The sequence below is a fragment of the Quercus suber genome, unplaced genomic scaffold (genome assembly GCF_002906115.3).
Source record: "Quercus suber isolate HL8 unplaced genomic scaffold, Cork oak 2.0 scaffold_42, whole genome shotgun sequence".
In the NCBI taxonomy this organism is placed as follows: Eukaryota; Viridiplantae; Streptophyta; class Magnoliopsida; order Fagales; family Fagaceae; genus Quercus; species Quercus suber.
In genome coordinates, this window is record NW_027069507.1 from 75,324 (window position 1) to 101,649 (window position 26,326).

Sequence of the window (26,326 nt, forward strand, 5' to 3'; positions counted from 1 at the left end):
GTACAATAAGTTGCTTATAAAGGATTGCTAAACCCTAGTTCTAATTGGCTAGGAAACCCTAATTGCCTTATTACAAAAATAACCTTACTTCTAAATTAAAATACTAAAAGCCCAATAACTAAAAGCCCAATAAACTAATAGAACCTAAAACATTAAAATACAATGGGCGTGCAAACATAAATAATACTAAATAATAATTTTCTTGTGTCTCCCGCATCATTCAAAGCCCAACACTTTACAAGTGTGGGCATCACAGAATTGCCGTAGGAAGAATTCTGTAACAATTGGATAACATCAAAATGCAAGATCACTACCTGGTAGGACTATATATGAGATCATAAAGTTGCAATTATGACAAAGTCACAATTACCATGAAGGCGGCTTGCTGAAGGACCCTCATTGACTGGAAAACAACTGTCAGCTAGGCTCTGCATAGAATAATTAAAATATGACTACAAGGAATGCTAGAATCAACAATTTATAAGACATCAATCATAGGCCACCTCACACAGATGTTAATTCCTTGAAACAGCTGCAGGATTGCACTTAGTTTTGCGAGGAGTGGAGTCCATCACAAGGTCACAATGCAATGCACCATATACATCTGCCAAGCACCTGCTGTGATTCTGGATTCAGCACAAGTATCCCATGGTTCAATTGCCAATGTACCATTTAAACTTAAGACAATGGAAGGACTATGTTTGACAAAGTCCCGGAGGAATTTTGATTACCAAGCAAATTAGAAGAAATGCAATCTAAACGTGAGACCATGAACCAAAGATGTGTGATATTAAACCAAATAGACAGGCCAAAGACATCAACAGAAGAGAGAATGGTAGGTGAAAAAAAGATGCAGCTCCATAGAAGTGTTTAGTTATTAAGACATTAAAAATGAGATGACAATGATTGTAAAGTGAAATTTGAGGCACAAACAAAAATGAAAAATTATCAAGATAACCCAAAAGTACTAGGTTAAAAAAAACGGATATAAACTTTGACCAATGAAAATTGGAGTCTCTATATTTTGTGTGTCATACTTGTGATGATGCTAGTATAGTCTGTTCATAAAAAAAATACTATGTATTATGTTTTCTTTGTCAAGCAATCAATCAATATATATATAAAAGCAGAGACCTCATGCAGAAAAGTATGAGATCGTGCCATGTGGCACTCTAATGTTACATTTAGCCTTTCACGTTAACTTCTTCATGCCATTCTTCTCTACTACTCAAAAGCATTCATCGTAAATAACCCAAGCCCATCTTTAATAGCTTATGTAAATGATAAGGATTAGTTAATGATAATAAATAATATGACATCCCCTTTCACCTTACTCTTTGAATTCTTCATATGCTTCAGTTGCCACCTGGTATTAAATTCCTTTAAGATTTCCAATCTCTCTTTCCTCTCTCATTGTTTTACCAATAGCAACTCAAGGTGAGTTTTTCCTCTTTTCCTCCCATTTTTTTTTCAATGGATTTGTGGCTAATCAGCTTTAGACGTGTCTATCCATGTGTAATTAGTTTTCCCTCTGCTAGCTGCTTTGTTTGACAACTTTGTTCTTTCTAGATTCACAATTTCAGTTCAATGTTTAATCATTTGGTATTTTATGGCATTAATTTTTATTGAAAATCCCATCACTTTTGGCTTTAATCAGCAGATCTTGGGTTTTGTTCTATTAGCAATTGCGACCCCAAATTCTGAAAAGGCTTTGAAAGCTTTTATATTAAAGGTACTTTCTCTTTTGTCTCTTTTGATTATGTTAGCTATCTTTTTCCACGGTTGTTGATTCAAATTGCTATGAAGTTTTGGGATTTAGACTACATGATTGTTGGTGAATGAAAAATAGTTATTTCACGTGTTGCTCATAGGAGAAATGAAGATTGGTGAGATTTCTTTCATTCAATTGTGGTTCTATCAAGTGCTTATCTATCTATTTAATGGTTAATTGTAAGCATTTGAACGAGTCTATTATGAAGCTTTCGATTGCAATGAGAAAGTTAAGGTGCCAATTCAACATTTCATTTATTTTACACAAATTATGATCTAGAAGAATGGAGAGTTTTTTCGCCAGTTTGTGATGGTTGAGGTCCCTCGATTATTATCTTGGGTAGTCCCTATAACTGGTGTTTTGGTTTCCTTATGAATAGGAAACTCATCTTTGTATTGCCAGAAACAAAAATATACCACTGTATTTACCTAAAAATTAAAACCCAATTCTAATTCTTTGTTCAATTTTGTGACGTTTGTTTACCTATGGCAAGGTTGGCTTGGAACCAAATCCCCAAGATCTCTCCCACTCATTGACTGTTTTTCAGGTAACAACCATAAGTGACCTTTTTTCTATCTTTTTATTTCTCTTCTCTTTATTCTGATATATTGATATGTTGTTTGGGTGGGTGCCTTTGGCTGCTTTCAACAATATTTGATAATTTGCTATGTGTTTGATTTTTTTTTTTTTAAATGGACTAACCAACCAAACGTAACTCATATTTCTTTTGCACCATCTTAAAAGTTTATAGTCTTAAATCTTTATCTCTCCACAATTAAAGCCCCAAAAGAATTATTTGCTTTGATCTAATTTGGGTGGTTTGGAGGCATGGCAGTGGCGAGTGGAACCAAACAATTGAAGCCCACACGTCCTACCAAATCCTTGCTATTTTTTTTTTTTTTCTTTTTCTTAATTTACTTTTTTATTACAATTTGTTCTCTCATGTCATACCCATTATATCAATGAAAATGAAGAGGCCCTTTTATCTTACTTTCCTAATATTAATTTCCCATATATTGAGCCTAAGAGCATCTCCAGCAGTTTCGGTAAAGCCAAATTTGGACCACCAAATGACACTGTTCATCTCTCCAGCAGCTTCTCCATACGCACAGGTTCTCTAAATTATTTTTTGAAGTTGCTACAGTAATTCTCTTAATTTAGAGAACACTGTAGCAACTTCAAACTATTATTTTATCCTAAAAAAATATCTGGCTGAATAAAAAAAATTCTTTCTCTTTCCTCCTCTCTTCTTTGTTCATCTGTGTCCCTCTCAAACGGTAACACAATCAACACAAACACAGTAACAGATCAAGAACATGAAAAAATAAAAATTTAATTAGAACAACAAATCTAAAATAAAAATAAAAACAACAAATCAAGAGCATGAAAGCCTATCTAAGCTCCATTGCAACAACAAAGTGAATCAGAACAAGATTAAAAAAAAAAAAAAAGATGGGCGAAGGCCATGTCGGCTGTGCGTGCGTGCGTGTGGGTGTGTGTGTGTGTGTGTTAAGTGAGCTGAAGAGGAAAGAAAATAGAAGTAGAAATAGAAAAAGTAAAAACAGAAAGAGCTAGAGAAAGAGAGAGAGAGAGAGATAGCTGAAGAAGAAGAAGTGCTCCGGAATGAGCTAGAAGAAAAAGAAAAAGAAGGTAGATAGAGGAAAGGAGTGGGATACGTGGGTGGTGGAGAAAAAACCAAGGGAAAAAAAAAAAAAGAAAAAGAAGAAGAAACGTGTCCAGATTGGGGTGGAAGGAAAAAATAATATAAAAAATAAAAAATTGCAATAAAGAAATGATACCACAATATTTTCACAATAAATTTTAAGTAACGGATTGTTATTAGATAATATTGACGAGCAAAAAAATAATTTCAGTAGTGGGTTCAAGTTAGAACTAGTAACAACTTTTCACATAAATTTTGTTGTGAAAGTATTGCGTAAAATGTTGTGAATATAACACTTCTCATTAAAAATATAGTTGTTAAAAAAAGAATAAATGATAATTAAAAAAGAATAAATAATGAATGAAGAAATAATATTTAAATGAGATAGAGAATGTGATAGAGAATCTGTTGGAAAGTGTATTTGAAAAAGTGAGTATGTAAAAGTTAAATGTCACTATTCATTCTCCAAACTGTAAAAAATTTGAAGAAGTTGTTGGAGATGCTCTAAATTCTTCTAAGCACAACTAACCATGTTTTGTGTTATTTCTATATTGCTTAGTGTGGGGGTAAATTTTTCTAATTCCCATTATTAGTCCAAAATTTTATGGAGACTTTGTGGTTGAATGAGTTTTCAAGGTTCAAATTTTAATCGGCTGGTGGTTGTTTTTCTGTGTTTTAAATTAAGTTGTGACCAAAAGATAATTGAAAAAAATAATCTCCCAATTTTAACGGTTTGGTTTCAGGAAAAATGAGTGCAATGCGTTTATGCTTCCATCTAGCACAAGCAATCATATTCTACAAATCACAAACCTAGGTGGCTTTTGTTCCGTCTTCCCTTTGGCGCAAGAATTGGCTGGATTAGTAAAATACTAATGTTTTGGCACATCACATAAACTTCAATTTTTTATTTCTTTTTGACATGAATATTGATATTAGGAAAAAAAAGGAGATGCAAAATCAATTCTTTTCCCTTCTTTGTTCATAAACATTCCACAATTCTTTTGTTGACAATTATATTTGTTTCCCCAGTATGCTATCATTCTATCATTTTGATTTTTTGTCCTTTTTTTTTTTAGAAACAATCACACATAGAAGCAAAGGAGAGGGAATGAGTCTAATACAAAAGCATACCACAATACACTCTCTCAAGCAATGTGGAACAATTATCTTTTTATTTTTATTTTAAATCAAACACACACATCACACACGGGGGATTGTGCCTTTGTGCTTGATTCTCTTCTTAATCTATCTCAAATTGTGAATAACTTTTAATTTTTGTGATTCTAAAAAAAAAAGTTCATAACAATACGAGGAACCTATACATATCATTCGAGTTTGGGATAAGTCTAACACACCCTCTCTTGGCTCTATCTCTCTACATCACCAACACCAAGTGAGCTTCTCATATAATGTAACTGATTATCTAATCTCATTGGTATATTAAACAATTCCAATTGAAAACTAACTCTAAATATTTTTTGGAATTGGAAAAAATGTGTTACTTTATGTTATTACTTTAAAATATGTTAAACATTCTATATAATTTTCGCTTTAATTTTGCATTTTTCTTTTTTTAACCTCTATTATTATGGTTTTTTTTTACTGTTACGCAAAAGTTCACATTAATTTATTTTACTGTTATCTTATTAATGTCTCATTAATTGACTAAGCTTACACCACCTTTTTCTCTTTTCTTCATGTCTTTTAGTATACCCACCATTTTAGTATTTTAATAAAAGCGCAAAAATAATAATAATTAAGGACTAATAGTAATAACTAACCAAATAAGGTCCTAAAGAGAGATAGGGAGACACAAAAATGTTATGAATTATTAAATAAAACGTATTGTTTCACTATGTATTACTAAAATAAAAGACATGAGACTGTCAAAGCATTTGAAAGAGAGAGAAAGAGGAATCTAAGATGTCACCACCTCTGTTATACAGGCCTCCCACTACCATCAAGACACCGAAAGCCCTACGAATATTCTTTTTTCTTTTTTCTTTTTAAAATTGAGGGCTTAAATATGATTTAGGTTTCGGTAATTTGGTTGGATAGTTTTTATTTTGGATATATAAGTAGAGAGAATATTTGGTATGCAATGTAAAACCATATTTTACCATGGTTTAATTTTAAATTATCTATAAGATACATGCATATACATTTGCCCACATAATGTTTTAATGTCACACTATCGATGAATAGAAGATGGTGAGAGAGTTGGACATACTTTTATTTTATGATATGAAACATGTGAACACAACACAAATTAATTGATTTTCATAGTCCTGTTACTCTTTTGCATTTATCTTTGGTTAATTTCATGATTTTTTTAAAAAAAAAAAAATTAATCTTACTTTGAGAAGGCTACAAATATACAGTAAACTACTAAACTAATTTTAATATCTCAAAATGTATATGTTTCTTTACTTTAATTTAGTTTACTTTTTCTTTATAACATATATACAATATTATTCAAAACAGTCTTACAGAAAATATCAAAAAATTATCCGTGCATTGCATGGGCAACTTACTATTGTCTATAATAGATTACTGATATAATAGTTGTTTGGTTTATGGAATGTCAATGAACATAGGCCTTTTAGAGAGAACATTCAAAATGACTTTTAGGTTAAAAGCTTTGCATAGGCATGCAAGTTAATCTCTCTTTCTTTTTTTGGTTTTCTTTGGGTCCTAGGGATCACTTTTATGCATAGTCTTCTACAATCAAAATCATATATACACCTCCTGCTGCTACAAACATTTAAGTAAAATCCACCTGTAGGACGCTACAAGGCTTATAATGTGTACCAGAAATTCGTGCTTTTTTGGGTTTGCATTTCACTGGATTGTCCAAACAAATGAATTAAAAAAACATATATCAAGTCTCCTTATCACAACCGCTCCTACGTCATGTAAATATTTTAAAATGAGGTACCCATGGCCATGTCAAGCACACCATGTTATACAGACACATCATATTACCTTGAGATGATTGATTGGAAAAATCTAAAACATCACAAAATCAGCCATGTTCCCTCATCCTAAATTCCGTGGATTGATAATCCAACACCTCCACAAATTCATCTAATATCGATACTCAAGTCTATTTTACATACTGTAGGTTATGCCGTAGGAGAGTAAGATAGGTATCATTTCACTTACCAGAGAGACCAAGTATAACTAACATCATCACCATTATCATCAGAATCACTATGAATTATCTCAACTACTAGGGTCAATATTACAATTCCAAAGCCTCTTAATCTTATTTTTCCAATGCAAGAAAATGAAGACCCAAAAAATAACCAAATGGGACATTTCTTGTATGATTTGTCATTTACAACCCAACCATGTTAAATTTTCTAAAACAAAAAATAGATCAATTACCATCAATTCTAGGAAAAATAGCACCACATACATACCACATTCAGCAAATCATAATGTCTATTGTCAAAATGCTGATCAAGGTGTTTCTCTTCATAAAACCTTTTTCTACAGTATCTACATTTCCATTCATTTACATCTACACGGATCTTGTGTTGTTCCTGATCTCTGTAAAGGTCATTGTCTGAGTGAAGCCTACACCTTACTGACATTTGATATCGTTCTTTCTCCACAAAGGGCATTAGATACTGCACGCATCACGAGATAACATTATCAAATTAAGTACCACGGATACTGTCTTTTAGAAATTTTAATTAGAATCTTCTGATACCTCCTCAATTATCTTCTGTGCAGCCCTGCTCCTTTCTCTTGAACAATGTACCTCATAAGCAGCATTCCCCTGCTCTAGCTTTAGAGTTCTGAACATCAAACTTAAATATTACTTATAAACATTGACAAATCGACCAAGGCAGATAATATATGCCACCAAAACACAATCATTTAATACTTTTTTGCTGCTATAAATTTAGGGTGTTATTAATGCCACATTTTTCAGGTTGCATTCACGATTTAGGTTCCCCTTAATTAAAGAATCTATGTCAGGAAAATAGGTAACACTAAGACCTGGACACCAAAAATTGCTAGCCTAATCCAAATTTTCAAATCCAACAATCTAAACCACTGCAGTTTCAGACTCTTTATAACCCTGGGGCAGCAAATAATAATGGAAGGGGTCAGTAATATTGCAGAATAAAAGGCACATTCATTATACCAAGAAAAATGATAATGTTGTTATAAAATATTGCAGAAGAGCTTCAAGAAAGAACCAAAAAAACGATGGCTAAATACAAATTACACTTTTTATGCTAGGGTGAACTGTCAATTTCATCCCTAAAGTTTATTTTTTATCATTTTAGTGCTTAAAATTTTACATTCCTGTCAAGTTGGTCCTTCAGTCCATTGACGCTTATAAAATTGACACTATTCACATATGTGATGTGACATCATTTTACCGGTCTTGACAGTAATTTTTTAGATGGTAATGGATGGAATGGCCAATTTGACAGAAATATTAAAGTTTCGGACTAAATGACAAAAACTAAACTTTAGGGATGATAATGGCAATTCACCCAAACTTAAATGGTGTAATTTGGATTTTGGCCAAAATAATAATAATTTTGTTTTATAAAAAGCACAATTTCTGATATAGAACTAAATCAATAAACAAGTAAAATTGAGCTGCAATTGAGATTATCCTACCTATAGGACAATTAAAAAAGGGCCATTGGAGAATATCGGTTTACTCCAAAGTAAAAACCAAATCAGTTCATAAGTAAACATAAAGTCATTGTAGTATTGTCTGGTGTAGATTTAGCTAAGAGCAAGACATTTACTTCACTGCACACTAACTTGAGTAGACTAGCACGTGTTAATGAATTCTACCCAGTGTCAAAAGCCACAGTAACTTTACTTTCCTCTATATCAAAAAATTTTGCATACACAAAACATTAGGTTATGTTTGCTAACCGTTTTTGTTTTCTATTTTTAAAAACTTGTTTTGGAGAATATGAAGAAAAAACAATTTTCTTATATTTTTGAAATCAAAAACATGTTTAGTTAGTTGAAATTAAAAAAAAAAATATATATATATATGATTGGGACATGGAGGTTCTCCATTCAAATGGGTCGCGCTTTGCTTTTGCCTCTTGCTTTCTCTGCAGATTATTTAGGTATCTTTTCTGATATTTATATGTATGTATGTGCAAAACCCGTATCGGTCTTTCTATATATAAACGTTTTTTTTTTTTAATAATATAAAAAAGTACGGAGTGTCCCAGCAACTTGTTATTTAGTTGCTATGAGATATTTCGAAAACCCGTGAATCGATATTGTGGTGGGTTCCATGTATAGCTTGGGTTAGTTAATTTTTTGTTAAATTTATTGTTTTTATAACAAAAACTCATATTTGAATTGTGTATTACAATTATTAGGTCTTTTAGATATATACAACTGTAAATTTTTTTTTAAAATTTTTAACTTTTGGCATTTCTCTGTGTGTGTTAAAAATACTTAATATTCTAAAAAAAAAGATTGTATATCACAATTCAAGATAAATTCCAAAATGTAAGGTATGTTTGGTAACTATTTTTTTCCTTAATTTTGTTTTCAAAAATAATTTTTTATTTATGAAACTAAAAAACTTATTTGGCAATTCAAAATAAATAGAAAACAAAAACTATTCTCAAAACTCAATTTGTGAAGAAAATTTAAAACATGTAAAAGACTGTTTTTAGTTTCTAGTTTTCAAAAGTCAAAGAAAACACGAATTTGATTTAATGAATCTGTCTCATTTAATGAGTTAGCATTAAAGTTCAAATCTTAATAACAACATATTTTAGTACTTTTATTTTTTCTTCAAAAACTNTCAAAACCCTCATTCACTTGTAAGGAGTTCTAGACGAAATTATGTGCAGGGCTTTCCCTACCACACTAAAGGGGCCAGCAAGGGTATGGTTCAACAAACTTACCTCGAAAATCTTCAACAGGGAACAAAGACACAGAAGATCCTCAGCAACCATACTAAGCATTACGCAATGCAAGGATAAAATCGTAAGGTCATATGTAACCCGTTTCAACAAAGAGGCCCTCCTGATTACGAAGCTAACGACAAAGTCCTTGTTATTGCCTTCACCCATTGGTTATGACCAGGGGAGTTTCTCTTCTCCCTTTACAAAAATGACCCAAAGACGGTGGCCAAAATGCTATACAAGGCCACGAAATACATGAACACTGAAGACGCGATGATAACTCAAGGGGACAGGCCGAGGAAGAGACAAAGACAAGACGACCATCGTCCAGACAGAGGAATGAAGTTGTCTCAAATGAGTGAGTAAAGGGACGAAAGGTGATCAAAACTCCCATCAGGGAGGATGACAAATTTCACCCCCCTGAATAGGATTAAGTCCTCATGAAGATAAGGGACGACACAACGCTGACATGGCTAGATAAGCTAAAAGACGATCCAAGATAAAGGCCCCGAAACAAGTATTGCTGTTTCCATCGGGACCATGGGCATGACACCTCTGAGTGCTATGGCCTCAAACAACAGATCAAGGCCCTTATCAAATAAGGGAAGTTACAATAGTTAGTCAAGGGCAGTGAAAACCTGCCAAGGGACCTTAAGCCCAACTGACAGGTTGAAGAAAGACCTAGAGCCCTACTCGGCGAGATAAGAGTAATCGTAGGAGGAAACACTATGGTGGGATCATCCAAGAAGGCTAGGAAGACGTATTTACATATGGTACAGAGCATCCAGATTTTCGAGCGACCCCCAAAAGATACGAAGGTTGGCAATCCTACCATTAACTTTATAGAGGACAATGCTAAACGAATACACCACCCTCATGACGATGCCTTGGTCATTAGTTTGTCCATCATGGACTTCAATACCTAACTTGTATTACTGGACAATGGGAGCTCAGCAAATATCCCCTACTACTCTGCATTCCAGCGATAAGGGTCGACCGAGAGCGTCTCCAAGCCTCAAACGTGTCGTTGGTAGGATTTGTTGCCACTGAGGTCTTTCTCGTCGGAATCATTACTTTGCTAGTAACCATCGGATGTACCCTTAGCAGCTTACTAAGGAGGTCAATTTCCTTGTCATTAACTGCTCCTCTGCCTACAACGCTATCATTGGTCATCCCACGATTAACACTTGGCGAGCAGCCATATCCATATACCACTGCTGGTAAAGTTTCTAACGGAGTACGGGATAGAAGAAGTGCGAGGAGACTAGATGGCCGCTTGCGGAAGCTACATGGCCATGCTTGAGATGGACGATCATTTGCAAGCCTTGAACATCGAGGAAAGAAAAGTCACTATGGAACCAATGGAGGATCTAGAAGAAGTCTGCTTGGATGACGCTACCCCTAGTCGGACTACTTGCATCAGAACATAAGCCTAAACGGCAAGGCTGCAGCCTTTAACTGTTTTGTCTCTAGGGTAATGGATAGGTGTCTACCATTCTTCAAGGTGCTAAGGAAGGCTTTCAAGTGGATCGACGAGTGTCAGGGGGCATTTGAATAACTGAAGGCATACCTTATGTTGCCACCATTGCTTAGTCCATCCAAACCTGGTAAAGAGCTCTTCCTCTACTTAGCTGTATCCCCAACGATCATCAGTTCTGCTCTTATACGAGAGGAATACGAGTGTAGTTACCAGTATACTACACCAATCGGGCACTTCGGGGAGCTGAGGGGAGATATCCCCTAATGGAGAAGTTGGCCTTCGTATTGATCACTGCTGCTCGAAAAACTCAGGCCGTACTTCCAAACACACACCATGTTAGTCCAAATGGACAAGCTGTTGCAAAAAATGATGAACAACTCGGAAGCAGCAGGACAACTTGTTCTATGGGCGATTGAGCTCGACGAGTTTGATGTATAATACTGACCCAAGACCGCAATCACAGCGCAAGCTTTAGCTGATTTCATTGTCGAATTCACAATAGGAAAAGACGAAGAAGAGAAACCAATGGCATGGATGATATGGATGGACGGTTCATCTAACCAACAGGTCGGAGGAGTTGGGGTCCTGCTACAACCACCAGAGGGAGATACAATAAAATGTGTGGTCCGCCTCCAGTTCCCAACGACCAATAATGAGGTCGAATATGAAGCAGTCCTTTCGGGCCTTAACTTAGCTAAAGCAAGGGGAATTGAGTTAGCTATCATACATTACGATTCGCAAGTTGTGGTCGGACACATCAATGACGACTATGAGGTAAAAGGGGAACGGATGAAAGAATACTTGAGCATGGTCAAAAGCAAGATGAGTGAGGAATTCTTGGTTAAGTTCATACAAATCCCAAGGGAGAAGAATGAACAGGCAGATCCTTGGCCAAAGTAGCATCCATTGGGTATACAGACGTCCTCGGTCAGGTACTATCCTTCATCCAATATTCCCTTACAATTCATAAAGTGGAGGTTTATCCCCTAGGAGTCGACTGGACAATGCTGATCATATCCTGCTTGAGGAATGGGACATTGCCAGAAGATCGCAACCCTTCTCATACGCTGAAGATACAATCATCACATTTCATCATGATGTAGGATGTCTTTTACAAAAGGGGTTTCTCCTATTCGTATCTAAGGTGCCTGATCCCCGATGAAGCGGACTATGTCATGAGAGAAGGACACAAAGGAATATGCGGGAACCATTCGGGGCACGCTCATTGGTTCATAAGCTAATATGAATTGGTAACTATTGGCCCTCTATGCAGAAGGATGCCCAGTCCTACGTAAAGGCATGTGACAAGTGCCAACGCTTCGGCAACATCATACGACAATCGACTAAGGAACTTACACTAATGAGCGCCCTTTGGCCTTTCGCCCATGGGGATTGGATATAGTTGGGCCCTTCTCCATTACCATACAGCAACCCAAGTTCCTCGTCGTAAGGATCGACTACTTCACCAAATGGGTCAAGGTAGAACCATTGGCCACTATCATAGAAAAAAATGTCCGAAACTTCGTTGGAAGAACATCATTTGCAACTTCGGAATCCCTAGGGTCCTTCTCTCTGACAATGGAAAGCAATTCGACTATGACACATTCAAAGATTTCTACAAACAGTTAAAGATTAAGAACCACTATTTCTCTCCCGCTCACCCCTAGGCTAACGGACTGGTTGAAGTTACAAACTGATCACTACTTAAGATGATAAAGACTCGGCTTGAAAGGGCAAAGGACATATGGCTAGATGAGTTACTCGATGTCCAATGGGCGTATAGGACAATGGTTCGCATACCTATAGGGGAGACACCTTTCCGCCTCGCATATGGATACTAAGCCGTCATCTTGGCAGAAGTGGGACTGACCAGCTATCGAGTATCCCACCATGATGAAGGAAGGAATGAAGAAGGGATGCGCCTACATTTAGATCTTCTTGACAAGTCAGAGCAACAGTAGAACAAAAGATGGCTTGTTATCAAGACCTTATGGCATAGCACTACAACACCAAGGTTAGGCCTCGTCATTTTCAGGGTGAGGATCTGGTCCTAAGGAAGGTGACAATGGCTACTAAAGATCCTTCACAATGTAAGCTGGGCCTTAATTGAGGGGACTTTACAAGATCGTCGATTGCCATAGGAAAGGGACTTACTACTTGGAAACCCTTGACGGGTAAAGGCTCCATCACCCATGGAACACCGAGCATTTAAGGAAGTACTACTAGTAGTAGTCAGATGCAGCTTATTTTATCACTTTCTTTTCATTTTTCCATTTTTATATCAAAAGTTGAATGTCAAAGACTCTAAGGATGTCAAGTTTCTTTTCTAGCTCTTTCTATTATTAATAAGACTTGGATGCATTATCAGAAATGTTGCTCTATGCTCTACCCTTTAGTGGACGATCTAAACCACACTAAAGTCCAACCTACGAGGTGGATAGATAACCAAGGATACGATGGGTACTTGGTCTTACAAATTTTACCAAGTCCTACCTACAGGGTAGACGGATAAGCAAAGGTAGACGAATGACCAAGAATACCGACAGGTACCTAGTCTTACAAATTTTACCAAGTCCTACCTATAGGGTAGACGTATGACCAAGGATACCGACAGGTACCTGGTCTTACAAATTTTACCAAATCCTACCTACAGGTTGGACGGACAATCAAGGATACCTATAAAGTCCTACTTGGCAAGGTGGACGGGTAGAATAGAATATCAACGGTACCAACACAACAAAGGCACACATAGTTAAAATAAGGACAAAATATCACAAGTAAAGGCAACAGATAAAAGTAGTAGAGTATAGCCCAAAAGGTAAATGCTTTTACGTCAAAAACCCCAAAAAGAAGGGGACATTAGTTATTTTTTTACAAATGATCCTACAAAAACTTAAAAATAAATTAGGATGGGGGAGCATCAGGGGCGGCTGGATTCAAGGTAAACGGGACGTCCGCAGTCGTCAGGTCCACAGTAGGCGAAACCACACTAGCGTCAGGACCTTTAGGGACAAGCTGGGTGATGACCACACCATTAGTGTCCCTTTCCTTCTAATCAACCATATGAACGGAGTCAACGGTCTCATCACTAACGGGTGTCGTCCCTCTAGGCATTGGCGGGACTGTGTCGTCTATTTCGATCAAGGACAAGTTGAGGTCAAGATAAGCAGCTCTCATCTTCTTCAAGCAATCCTCGAATCATTTACCATAATAGACACCACAAGCATTAAAGAAAGGCTGAGAAATCCAAAACTCTACCATAGCGTCAGCTCTGGCTCTCTTTACCTGCTCATGAAAAGTAGCCAGCTCCATCGCTAAGTTAGTCTTCGCCTTCTCCGCTTCCTTGAGCCAACAAGTCTCCTTGCAAGCAATGTCCTTCAACTTCTTATTAAAGTTGCAGACAGCCTCTGAGTACCGTGCTCATTCTTTCTTCTCTATCTCTTAGTACTTGCGAAATTGATGGATAACCCCCTCGTTGGCCACGCACCTGTCTTGGAAGGCCCTCATCTGCACCAATGCCTAAAATAAAAGGAGGGAATGATGGAAGTTAGGACGAATACATAAAAGAATATCAAACTAAAAATGATGGGTATGTACCCTAGATAGATCATAAAGGCCTGAGGCTCTCAAATCTTTAGAGCATGCTCACCACAAGGGTCCAGATCCATCTCCTTAATGATTGAGTTGACCATCTCGACGACATAATCTTTATGCGTAACAAACCACTAGATGAGGCTAGCATTGACGGGGCCTTTACCCATCATCAAGCCTTTACCAACACCGTGGCTCCTTACAAGTGAATGAGGGTTTTGAATGACTTCAAATGGTCCAATGGGTCCCGCAAACCATCATATGCCTCCACCTGTGGTATTTAGAACTTGGCCGGAGGGGGGAAGGAAGCCACATGCACGGTAAAGGGTGAGTTGGTCCGCTTGACTAGTTCGTCCAAGTTGGTCCCATCCTCTCAGGGCATTCATCATCATGTCCATCATCGACTTCCACCTCAAAGGGATGATTGGTATCTTGCTAATCTTATCTACTGACAGCATTGCTCTCTTCTTGGTCATACCTTTCTTGGTGACTGTTCCTCGTGGGACGATTGTTGTCACATTCGTCCCTGTCTTGTCTGTCATCGTGATCGTTCGGCTCCTGCTCATTCCGCTGCTCCAACAGTTGTTCCAACTCGTGGTTTTACTAAGTGAGCTGTTCAACCGCTATGGCAAGGGTTTCCATCCACCTCTCCAATACGCTAGGCGGGTTCTCGATCTCTTGGTTGGTTATGGCCATTGATCATGTTAGGACCATACAACTTTTTGTCTTTGAAACGACGATATGGCTTATTAGTCGTTCCCATAAATGGCACTAACTGATGATGTGCTAAAGTTGTTATTGAGTTGTAGGCTTCAAGTCACTCTAATAGGTACCTATGAATAAGAACGAAGGGACCAAACAGAAGGCACTGGTGTGGTACTAGCAAAAAATCCTCGGAATGTCAAGTTAGTGCATGGGAAGCCTCTATGAACTCTATAGTAAGAGAGATAGAGAGTTTCTACGTACCTGAGAAAAGTAGGGGTCTGGCGCTTATATAGTGGTGAGTGGTGAATCAAGATCCCTTAAAAGTAGGGATCTTTTCTTGCTAGGAAAGTTTGGCATTTAGGGTTTCTGAGATTTCAGGATATCTTTCTGTATGAGAGCAATATGGGTGAGTGGTGTCTTACGTGTTACGCAAGATGTTTCCATGTATAGATATTTGTGGGAGCCAAGCCAAGCCACGTTGGACCCATCGACCTCTTCACCCTGTCGGCCTCTTCTTCCCGTCCAAGGGTCCCTCGTCGACTTACAATGGCACCCATTGGGTTGTTATAACGGGGTTGTCATTTGTGCTACCGTCACCTTAAGTCTTCTGTTTTGCGTTCGTGCAACTGACGAGCCCATGGGCACTGTTGGCTCCTATGCATGACGTGTATAGGAGTATTGAAATTATCTAAAACACCCCTATCAATTCCATTACCGGATTGGTTGTAATCAATAGTAGTAGTCTAGTAGATGTTAAAGTAATTTAGATATAAAAAAAAAAATATACAATTGGCTACAATTTATTTCCCTTCTTTACTTTGTTAAGAAGTAATTTACTTTCATTTTCTCATTTAACCTGGGAATCCTATATAAAGGTCTCATATAAATATTGTTATTATAGATAGTTGATCATGGATTTAATAAAAATTGGTTGGGAATTTCCTTTCAATGCTTTGTGCTAAGCCAACATTTGAAACTCTATTTCTCTACTTAGTGTTGAGTCCTAGATTTTTTTTTTTTTTTTAATTTTTTTTTAAATCTCTTTTGGTGTCTGGCTCCTGGATTTTATTTTTATATTTTCAACCTTATAGAGTTAACTTTTTTTTTTTTTTGAGAAACTATGGTGTTAACTTTAAGTAACCCTAAGTAAGGGTGTTTTTGAATCAAACCTCACTAATCTGCTAATCCACTGCCGCATTGATCGAATTGCTGCACAAGGATTTTGATTGGGTCAGCACTGGTGGTCGAAGCAAAGTTGTCATTTCCAACATCTTAGAACACAGTCATTAATGGATGTCTTGCAATTCTAATGACGCCACACCACACTTACTATATTAAAGGCTGCTCAACAGTATAAGTGAATGAGGCGATCGTCTAATGTCCCCAAGAAGAAAAAAAAACCCTCAAATTTTAACTAATAGAGTTATTTTTTTTCATTGTAATAGTATTAATTAAGCCCAAATATTAGCCAATAAATAAAATAATATTTCTTTATCAAATAAAAAACATGAAGAGAGAGAGAGAGATGCTAATCCACTGCCACATTAATCGAATTGCTGCACAAGGATTTTGATTGGTTCAGCGTTGGTGGTTGGAGCAAGGTTTCATTTCCAACATCTTACAACATAGTCAACAATGGATGTTTTGCAATTCTGATGACGCCACACCTCACTTACTATATTAAACGTGACTCAATAGTACAGGCAAATGAGGTGGTTGTCTAAGGTTCCCAATTAGAAAAAGGCCCTCAAATTTTAACTAATAGAATTATTTTTTTCATTGTAATAGTATTAATTAAGTCCAAATATTAGCCAATAAATAAAATAATATTTTTTTATCAAATGAAAAACAAGAAGAGAGAGAGAGAGAGAAATGCTACATTCACCACATTTTTCACAACAAATTCTAAGTGTTAAGTTGTTTCTAGCCGTTATTAATGGGTAAAAAAGTAATTTAAGTGGTGAGTTCAAATTAGAACTAGTAACAACTTAACAACTAGGATTTGTTATAAAAATATTGTGAACGTAATACTTCTAAAAAAAAAGCAATAAACAAATCTTAAGTGATAGATTGTTGTTGGCTGTTATTGGTGGGCAAAATATTAATTTCAAGAGAGGCTTCAAATAGGCATGGCAATTGTTACCCGAGGGGGGGGGGGGAGACTTAAAAGCGACAACATCATAAATTTCCTTATAATCATCAACATTCACCGATCACAATCCAACGGCGGAAGATTGAGGGATACCAAATGGTACTTGTCTGAGTACTCGTATGTAAAAGTGTAAAACCCTCCTCACATTTTTTTTAATAAATTAAAAAAGAATCCCTTGCCTCACAAACCCACGTAGCCGTTAGAAAAGTTAAAACAGCATCTGATTCAAAAAAATCGACCGTTGGAAAAAATAATCCCCTACTTCCTTCCTACTCTGTCCCAACCTTTCCTTCTCTGCAGAATAGTACCCATTATCTTTCTTCTTTCGCTCTCACATCAAAAGCTCAATAATAAAAATTACTGCAGAAAATGGTTAGTGTAGAAGAACCAAAACAAAGTCCAAAAAACCCATTTGCAAATGGGCAAAACGTGGACGGTGTATTCAGCCCCAGATTCAAATCTATGGCGGCCTTGGCTGGTTGGGATGAAGAGGCTCTCTTGCTTGCAAGCGTTGTCGTCGAAGACACGCCCGAACGAGAGACTAAGAACAAGAAGCGCTCTGATTTACTTTTCAAGACTCCACCCAGCAATTCAAGAAGGTACAGCGTTCGCAATGACAAACCCAATGATTAGTTTAGATTTCAGCATAAAGATTGCATATATTCTGTTTGATTAGTGAGAAAATTAGGAAGAGATAATTACTGGGATTTAATGCTGTTGGGGATATAGATTTTCTTTTTCGTTTTTCTTGGCAATTAAAGGGACACTATTGTTATGTGTTTTAGGAAACGTAGGGCTCAGAGAAAGAGTCCAATTTCAATCCCAGTTGCTGTTCTTGATCTAGATGAAGAAGAAACTACAAGAAAAGGTATTAATTTGTCTGAGTTAAGATTATGGATTACTGGGTTTCTTTTTCTTTTAATAGTATCTTGTTTGATTACTGGGAAAGCTATAAAGGAAAAGGAAATGATTGATTTTGGGTAATATTCAGGCACAGAGAGCGAGAAAAAGAATTCAGAAATGAAAAATGTTGTGAATGATGAAAAGAAGAAAGGAGCAAATGAATCACCTGAGCAAAATTCTAGTGTTTCATGCTCAAGTTCAGGTCTTCCTTGTATGGATAAGCTTAGAGAAGAGCTATCTTGCGCAGTAAGAATTTTCTTTTTTATGATAGTTTTGTTGACTAGTTTAAATTGACTATATTGGTTTTTTTCCCCTATAATTTTAATTGGGTCTAATTTACTTACAGATTTGTTTGGAGATTTGTTTTGAACCTAGTACTACTCCTTGTGGACACAGGTAACCTCAAAGTTAACTTAACAAAACCTAATATTTGAATGTACTACCATATAGACAAAAAGGATCTTATTTTTGTCATAATGAACTCTTGTTTCATTTCACCATGTTGTGGCTTTCCACTTGAGTCCAATTTGACTTGAATCATATCACTGTTTAGTAATACTGCATTTGTTGGGCAATGACATGCTACCAAATATACCATGCATTCGTTTCTCTAATTTCTTTCTTAGTGTTGACTAGTTTCTTTGATTTCACATTCTTAAGTCTAGTAGTGGATCAATTAGTCCTGAGTTTTTCTCTTCAATTGTAGTTTTTGTAAGAAATGTCTGCGATCTGCTGCGGATAAATGTGGGAAAAAGTGCCCAAAGTGCAGACAACTAATAAGGTAATTCATAGCTACAATTATAAAGCCAATAGCTCAGGGGAGTTTTATGTCATTGAAATATATTTTTGGGATTTACTTTACACCCCTTTACTTGAATTTGCAGCAATGGAAGATCTTGCACCGTGAACACAGTTCTTTGGAACACAATACAGCTTCTCTTTCCACACGAAGTAGAAGCAAGGAAGGCAGCCGGCGCCTTGAATAGTCGAGAAACTGGGTGTAAAATCCCAGAAAAAGCCTTTTATAATAATCTGAGGAATGAAAGTACGAGAGCATCCGGTGTATCAAGCAGAGATACAAGTTCAAGGAGAAGAAGAGGGACAGTAAGCCATGTTGAGAATGCTGCATTAGCTATAAGGTCTCAGAGAGGAGACGAGGATCAAAGCCAGGAAAGAGGGGTTTATAATAATGTGAGGATTCGAAGTAGCCAACCTGGGGTTTCAAGTAGAGATACAAGGGTGAGAGCAAGAAGAGGGATGTTGAGCCAAGATGAGGATGCTGCACTAGCTCTAAGGTTGCAGAGAGAAGAGTTTATGGATGCTTTTAGGGAAACCAGTGAGCAATCTAGCAGCTCTCTTTCCTTAGCCAGAGCAAACTTAAGAGCCATGGCATCTAGAGCCATTAACCTTCGTATTAGAGGCCGCACTAATATGTAGTCTAGGGTATGTCTGAATTAGTACAATGCACTTTTATACAGATGATAATGTCTGAATTAGTACTCAATCCTATTGAGTGCGACAAGATCCTAAGTTGTATTCTTTTGTTCTTAATTCATTGTTTTGTTTCACTTAGTTCTTATTACGAAGAAGAAGATTGTTCTTATTTTGCATTAGAAAAAACTAGACTAATCATTGTTGAGAAAGAAGAGAATGAGAGTGAACAAATGTTTCTGTAATGTTTAGTCATACAACTGCTGTTCCATACAGCACAAAACATTTCTGTTTGCCACCAGTTTTCACAAGTTGTCACTACTTCCACAGACTTTTCAGCTTCGACACACTATGCATTAATTCAATTTTCATACACCAAAAAGACATCCAGCTTGAAAATCCAATTCTAGGTCTGTTTGGCTTTGGGGGGGGGAGGGGGGGGGGGTGGTGGAATTATATTATCCCTCCAGTGTATGCCATTGCCCTCTCTTGCATTACATGTGATAGGGAACTATTGCAAGGACAAAGTAGAAACCGACCTAGCCAACAGAAATCAAAATGAATGGTAAGTGTTTTTCATCTCTCTCTTTTTGCGGTTTTCAATTCTGTCATGTAGGTCTGATACACCTAGGCCAGTGTTGAAATCAAGAGGGACAACCAGTAGTTGATTTGCTGGATCCTAATATATAATGACATTACTATTTGGAGATGTTAAGATTATTTATATCTGTAAGTCCAAGAAAATGGCAGTTTGTTGTTTATCAAATCGAATTGGACATGAATGATACAAACACAATCAACTCTAAGGAACACAAATTCCCATTAATAAAATATAGTTTATTAGCATAACCTCATCATAGTCAACAAGTTAGCATTTGACTAAATTAAAATTATAAGCAGCAGCACATATGTTTCAATATGTGCACTATATTGATCTGTTACAGGCTGTAAATGGTCTCTTTTGTTGTAGGCAGCCTCATGCCATATAACAGGTTCTTGGCTGCCCACCATGTAAAACAGTCTCAAGTCTACGGTGATACAAGAAATATTTTTATACTTCATTTTCAAAAGGCAGGAGTTAAATATTGACTCTAGAGGTGTCATGAGAATGCAATCTTGGACCGACTAAAATGATCTTGGACTAACTAAATAGAAAAAAAAATTGAATCTAACTAATTGATTGGGTGGTTGATTGACTAAATCAATTATTCTAATAATGCGTTGTTTAATAAGCAAGTTCCTACAATAAAGAAGATTAGGGCAGAGGACATGGCATTTACTATTTAGGCTACCACTATGAGTCACTAGGCTCACTCATTGCCTGAACTCACTTGACATGGCAACTAAAATGCTTCAGATTCCACTGGCTTCAATTTGCATGATGCTTGCAGTGCTTGTAGCAGTGGTTATGTGTGACACTGGTTGGACATACACCCACTCACCCATAGCAGCTCCATCTCCTAAAACTGACACCAGAGATAGCGGCTCTGCTGCTGCTGGTTTCTCCCCTCATCTGGTCACAACAACATTGTTCGCGTCCTTAGCCTTCCTATACCATTTGGCCTCTTTTTCTTTTACCAGTGATGTGATAGAAGTAAATGTTAGAACTTGTCCTTGTGCCTCCGTGCTGTTTTGTGTTGATGGATGCATATTTGAGAACAAATTTTTCTTGTTTGCTAGAATAAGTTGCTATCAGACTCTTACTTTGGATGTAGTTTTATTCATAGTAACATGGGAATAATTCTGATCACAATGTGATAGTTGTCAGTCTAATTCACTTTCTTATACCAATTCGATCAATTTTATTTATTTATTTATTTGTCTGAAACATGAATAGAAAATTTTATTCATGGTAATATGCTGAAGTTGCAGGCATAACAATGGAACTCATTAGCGTTGATTTCCACTGGAAATTTTCCTGTGAAATCTATTTCTTTTTATTATAGGAGAGAGATTAAAACTGAGTACCCTCTATAAGAATGGGAAGAAATTCTAGAAATTGGAATTGCATGGGAGGATATAGATCTAACCGTCTCTTCAAGGACCATGAATAAGCAATTAAATGAAAATAACAAACAGCTAATACTGGTTGCATATATACTCTTTTTTGTTTCCTAATAAAGGACCCAAATTTAAGAATTGGGCGTCAATTCTCAAATGACTTTCAACACTCAAGTGGAATAGCAGATATTGGTGCAAGGAATATACATTTAACATGCTAGGTTATCAGACCCTTTTGAATATCCCAGTCTGAGTACCACATGCCAAATCCACCTTAGTTTTATGTTAGCTTTTCATTGCAAATTCCTTTTACTTCACAGAAAGCCCCTATAGTCAATCTGTTTTTCTTTTTCACTATCTCCCACAAAACCAAATGATACAAGATAGCCTATCAAAAATGACTTCAAGTACAGGCAGAACAAGAAGATAGTGGCTAAGAAAAGACTCCACACTTCCACAAAAATCTTTCCTTGAGAAACATATATAATGTCCTGAGGATCACCATCATTTTGGCCAAATGAGCTCCTAGAATTCTATTCTTCTTTTCTCAATTAATTATCATGGTTTTCTTAGTTCTTGTTGATGAGGTAAAGTTGTATAAAGTACAGGTGTAAAATACTTCCAGCTTTTGTCTTAATCAAACAAAAATTAGGCTATAATTGTGAGGAAGGAGAGAATGTGAGAGAACTTAGAGAAAGGACATAAATGGTGTGGTGATTCATCCCAATATTTGACTATTGATAGGCTGGAATGCTAGAATGATTCATGCTGCTATTCCAACAACTGAAGAAGTATTTCTGTTACAATATGCTAAGCAATACTCCTATGGATATTACAGCTTTGTACTGATTCATTTCTTTTTCAGCTTGGTTTCACACAGTTCTCACAATTATAATACTTGAACATAATTTGCACGGTACTTTTGAAGAAGCAAAAATTGACAAGAACTATGTCGGGTGCAAGATGGAAAGATTCTAAGATGAAAAACTGCCACAATTCAATGCTTTTATGAATTTCTAAGCACTTGAGGTACAATATACTGGCTTGCCTTAGACTTTCAATCATATGTGTAACTTAAGACATCCTCTGCCATTTACGTAGAAGGTCTTTGGCATTTCTGCAATGATACAGCTATTTAGCTCATAATCCTCAAATGATTAGAAATACAAATTGAGTGCTAGAATTCTTGTTGGATGACAAGTTTATTAAACTATTAACCACCTCAGACTATTTGACTTGCAAGTTATTATATTTTTGATTACAAATTACATCTCTAACAATCTAAAGTCCAGCAATGCAAGATCCTTTTATCTTTCTTACTCCATCTTCTTGGCAATTAGATAGGGGTGTGGGATTTGACAAATGAAGATTTTAAGGCATATGGTAGCATAAGGAATTAGTAGGAACAAGCATAAAGCAGTAATTACTAGCAACGTCATCCCAGCTTAAGAAGAAGGCTATTTAGAAGCGATTTCATCTTTGTTTGTGTGTGTGTGTGTGTGTGTGTGTGTGTTGTTTTCACATCTCTGTCACATTGGTCTAATATACCTAGGCCAACCGGTACAAGTTGACTTTGTTGGATCTTTCTGCATTCATAAATCTTAAGAAGGTTCCATGGTTTATCAATTTGAAAGTGCCTTGGACTCACTTGACTAGCACATACAGAATCATGTAACCCTATCAATCATTCAACAAATTGCTAATACCAAAAAAGTATAACCTGGCGAACAATGAAGAAGTTAACACATGGAAATTCTTTATCAGCTTCAACTAACTATGAGCAGCATAACATATACAATTCTGTCATAACTAATTTCATATTATGCAGCAATGAACTGCTTAGAAATTCGGAATTCCATTGTACTTCCTTAATTGACCTGCATCAAGCCATAAATTTTTGGTTGTAGGCTGGTTTGTCCAATGACCAATGTAAACATGATGGAGTTCTTGGCAGCCCACCACGTAATTTGATCCAGACAGTCTCAAGTCTATGGAAATACAATAAATATTTTTAATTTCTTTATAGTTTATCTTCCAAAATGCGGAGTATTCATTCTTTATTGTTGTGTGAACACTACCGTGCTAAATATTGACTTTTTAAGGCACATTGACTTCTTCCTCCATATTCTCTTTATCAAATACCATGCAAGAGATCATAATCTTGGACCGATTATTTTTCCATGATTAATAATATATAATATGTATTATTAATTATTATAGTAGTTGTCAGAAAATTAACAAGAATTCCATCATGAACTAGCTAAATAGAACTAAACAAAATGTTTGAACCCGACTGGTGGATTACTAGATCGACCAATGCCTTGCATAGTAAGCAAGCCGTTAAAATAAGGAAGACTTGGACAGAGGGCACGGCATTAACTACCCTATATATGACCTTCCATCACCCTGCACTTCTATATATAAAGCTGCCACTTCGAGACACAAGCCTTACTGATTGCCTAAACTCACTGGAAATGGCAACTAAAGTGTTATGGGTTCCCTTTGCCTCAATTTGCATGATATTTGCAATGCTTCTATCAGTGGTAATGTCTGACTCCGTTTGGAGTTATGTGCACTCACCCATACCAACTCCATCTCCCAACACAGGCATTGGAAATGGTGTCTCTGCTGCAGCTGATTTGTCTCCTCATTTTCTCACAACAACGTTATTTGCCTCCATAGACTTGTTATTACCTTTCTGCCTCTCTTTCTTTTGCTAGTAATTTGGAAGCAGTGAATGCTTAGATCAGTGGTTGTGGTTTGCTGTATTTTTTGTCTTAGGGTGCATGGTTGAGAATTTTTTTTTTTTTTTGGTTGGGATTATTTAGTTGTTGGAAGTTAAACATACTATTTAGTTAAATGAAGTTTAATCATGTGAGGAGTTCATGAAGTAAATAAAATTGCATGAAAGTTAAGACAAACGAAAAAATTTATTAAGAGAGTGAATGAAGGCTATTTAAATTCATGTTGTAGGGGCTCAATTTGGAAAAGCTCTTATAATAAAAAGAAAATTCATCCCATAAGCCCAAACAATACATTTTTAAAGGGTGGGTTCAAGAACTAGGCCCTAACAAACGGGCAACGCCCAAAACAGGACTTCCCCCCCTCCCCATCGGTTGAAAGCCAGCACACTAAGGTTACTCATCAAGGTTTCTCCTCGGCCTTGATCCGAGGATCCTCCTCCAGGAGGTCCCTTTCACTGTTTTGTTGGTTCCTCTTATATAGCCATATTTTCACCATCTCCTTCTTCCACTTGTTGATCATCCATAAGCTTCCCTTCTGACCGTCTGTCCCATCAGTTATGTTATCAGTAATCATGTGATTTGTAGTGGCCAAGGTTGCCCTGTTCAGGAGTCACATCTCTATTAGTGCGGTCAGAGGATTAGGTGAGCGCATTTATTGTGGAGATGACAACCTGTCCTGAGCTTGTCCCCACACTTGGTGTTGTCCTCGGTCCGCCAAGGACAGGGTCATCCTCGGCGGGGTCCTTACAGCCCAGGTCTCTACACAACGTCCTCGAGCGATTCTCCATCCTCGGCATGGGCCTTGGGCCGAGTGTAAAATGGGCCAAGGCTATCAGACTTTCAGGCCCCATAATAGCCCCTCAAAATCCTGCTGCCCATATCCTCGGACGGGGAGGAGGGTTTTGATATCCCTGGGCCTTTTTCATAATTCGCCCAACATCGGTCGACGTCAGCATTAGAGTCTTTTTGCCTGCCCAATGAACGTTTCTAGCATCTCAATATTCGACGCGCGTTTGCATTAAATTTTCTGCGGCTCCATGTTCCCCACGTCCAACGGTGTGATGGCAATCAATCGGTGAGGATTTCTTGCCTTTATAGGCGGGAAGTTCTGCCTGGTTAATTTTAATTGGGAATATAAATACTCATTTGAACCGCTTGGTCTCCTTATTTGTACATTCCAGAACTTCGGCGCGCACTCTGAATCTGATCCAATTTCCACACTGACCAGTGCCCCTTTTTAGCATAAAGAGTCTGTCCGAGGAGAATCTCCCCATTTCTGTAAGTCTCCTTCTCTCTGTAGAACAAACTTCTCTCTACTTCCTTTTTCTCTTTTGTTCTCTCTCTTTTGGGTCTTTGAGTCGTTACTAGGGATGGGTAAATTTAAGAAGTTAGTTGAGTCTGAAGAGATGACAGAAAAATTCATTGCTGATTACGGGATACCCTGTAATGTCGGCTTAAGGTATTGCAAGGAAGGAGAGTGGTACACTAAAAGGAACGAGGGTGAAGTTGTGATTCCCATAGTAGCCTTCGTAGAGGGAGGCATGAAAGTCCCTATGGGGCCAGTGATGAGTGGTTACCTTAGACATTTTCGGCTAGCTCCCACCCATTGCGCCGTTAATATGTTTAGGATACTAGGGTGCTAGATGTCCTGAATGAGAAGATGGAGTTGAGGTTAACCCACCACGATGTGAACTGGTGCTATAATCTTCAGCACCTAAAGGGTAAGTCATACTATATGAAGATAAGGGATGATAGGGTTCGGCTTATCCAGTGCCTCCCCGATTCTAGTTAGGGGTTGACTCAAGATTTTCTTATAGTGTCAGGGGAATGGCACGACGGTCTCCACTGCCCGACAGTAGAGGGAGAGCCAGGTAGGGTACTTGAAGTAGGAGATGGTCTAACTTTTTTTTTTTTTTTTGGTCGTATATCTTCTTTGCTTGATTGATCATAGGAGTTTTGTTCCTCTTTTT

At 37.1% G+C, this 26,326-nt stretch overlaps 2 protein-coding genes and 1 long non-coding RNA gene across 3 annotated transcripts; 2 read left to right on the forward strand and 1 right to left on the reverse strand.

Moving 5' to 3' along the window:
* Positions 1-216: 216 nt before the first annotated feature.
* LOC136066655 (uncharacterized) lies at positions 217-7,934 on the reverse strand. The gene is made up of 4 exons (XM_065771336.1): positions 7,153-7,934; positions 6,860-7,069; positions 371-428; positions 217-275 (listed from the first exon to the last, which is right to left on the reverse strand). The coding sequence occupies exons 1-4, from the start codon at positions 7,246-7,248 to the stop codon at positions 217-219; spliced, it is 423 nt and encodes a 140-aa protein (XP_065627408.1). The 5' UTR covers positions 7,249-7,934.
* LOC136066642 (uncharacterized) lies at positions 1,533-4,422 on the forward strand. The gene is made up of 3 exons (XR_010628148.1): positions 1,533-1,732; positions 2,265-2,318; positions 4,178-4,422. It is a non-coding gene; the product is annotated as an uncharacterized LOC136066642 (long non-coding RNA).
* A 9,604-nt stretch (positions 7,935-17,538) lies between the features above and the next one.
* On the forward strand, positions 17,539-19,752 carry LOC112000222 (uncharacterized). The gene is made up of 6 exons (XM_024032316.2): positions 17,539-17,876; positions 18,063-18,145; positions 18,269-18,426; positions 18,527-18,576; positions 18,887-18,961; positions 19,065-19,752. Exons 1-6 carry the CDS (start codon positions 17,647-17,649, stop codon positions 19,615-19,617), a joined length of 1,149 nt encoding a protein of 382 aa, XP_023888084.2. The 5' UTR covers positions 17,539-17,646; the 3' UTR covers positions 19,618-19,752.
* Positions 19,753-26,326: the final 6,574 nt, after the last annotated feature.

Coding starts and splice junctions, on each gene's coding strand:
- LOC136066655 (XM_065771336.1), bottom strand. CDS start 7,248: ATGTTCAGAACTCTAAAGCTAGAGCAGGGGAATGCTGCTTATGAGGTA. Junction 7,070..7,152: donor CACAGAAGATAATTGAGGAG/GTATCAGAAGAT, acceptor TGATGCGTGCAG/TATCTAATGCCCTTTGTGGA. Junction 276..370: donor TTCAGCAAGCCGCCTTCATG/GTAATTGTGACT, acceptor CAATTGTTACAG/AATTCTTCCTACGGCAATTC.
- LOC112000222 (XM_024032316.2), top strand. CDS start 17,647: ATGGTTAGTGTAGAAGAACCAAAACAAAGTCCAAAAAACCCATTTGCA. Junction 18,146..18,268: donor AGAAGAAACTACAAGAAAAG/GTATTAATTTGT, acceptor GGTAATATTCAG/GCACAGAGAGCGAGAAAAAG. Junction 18,427..18,526: donor GAGAAGAGCTATCTTGCGCA/GTAAGAATTTTC, acceptor ATTTACTTACAG/ATTTGTTTGGAGATTTGTTT.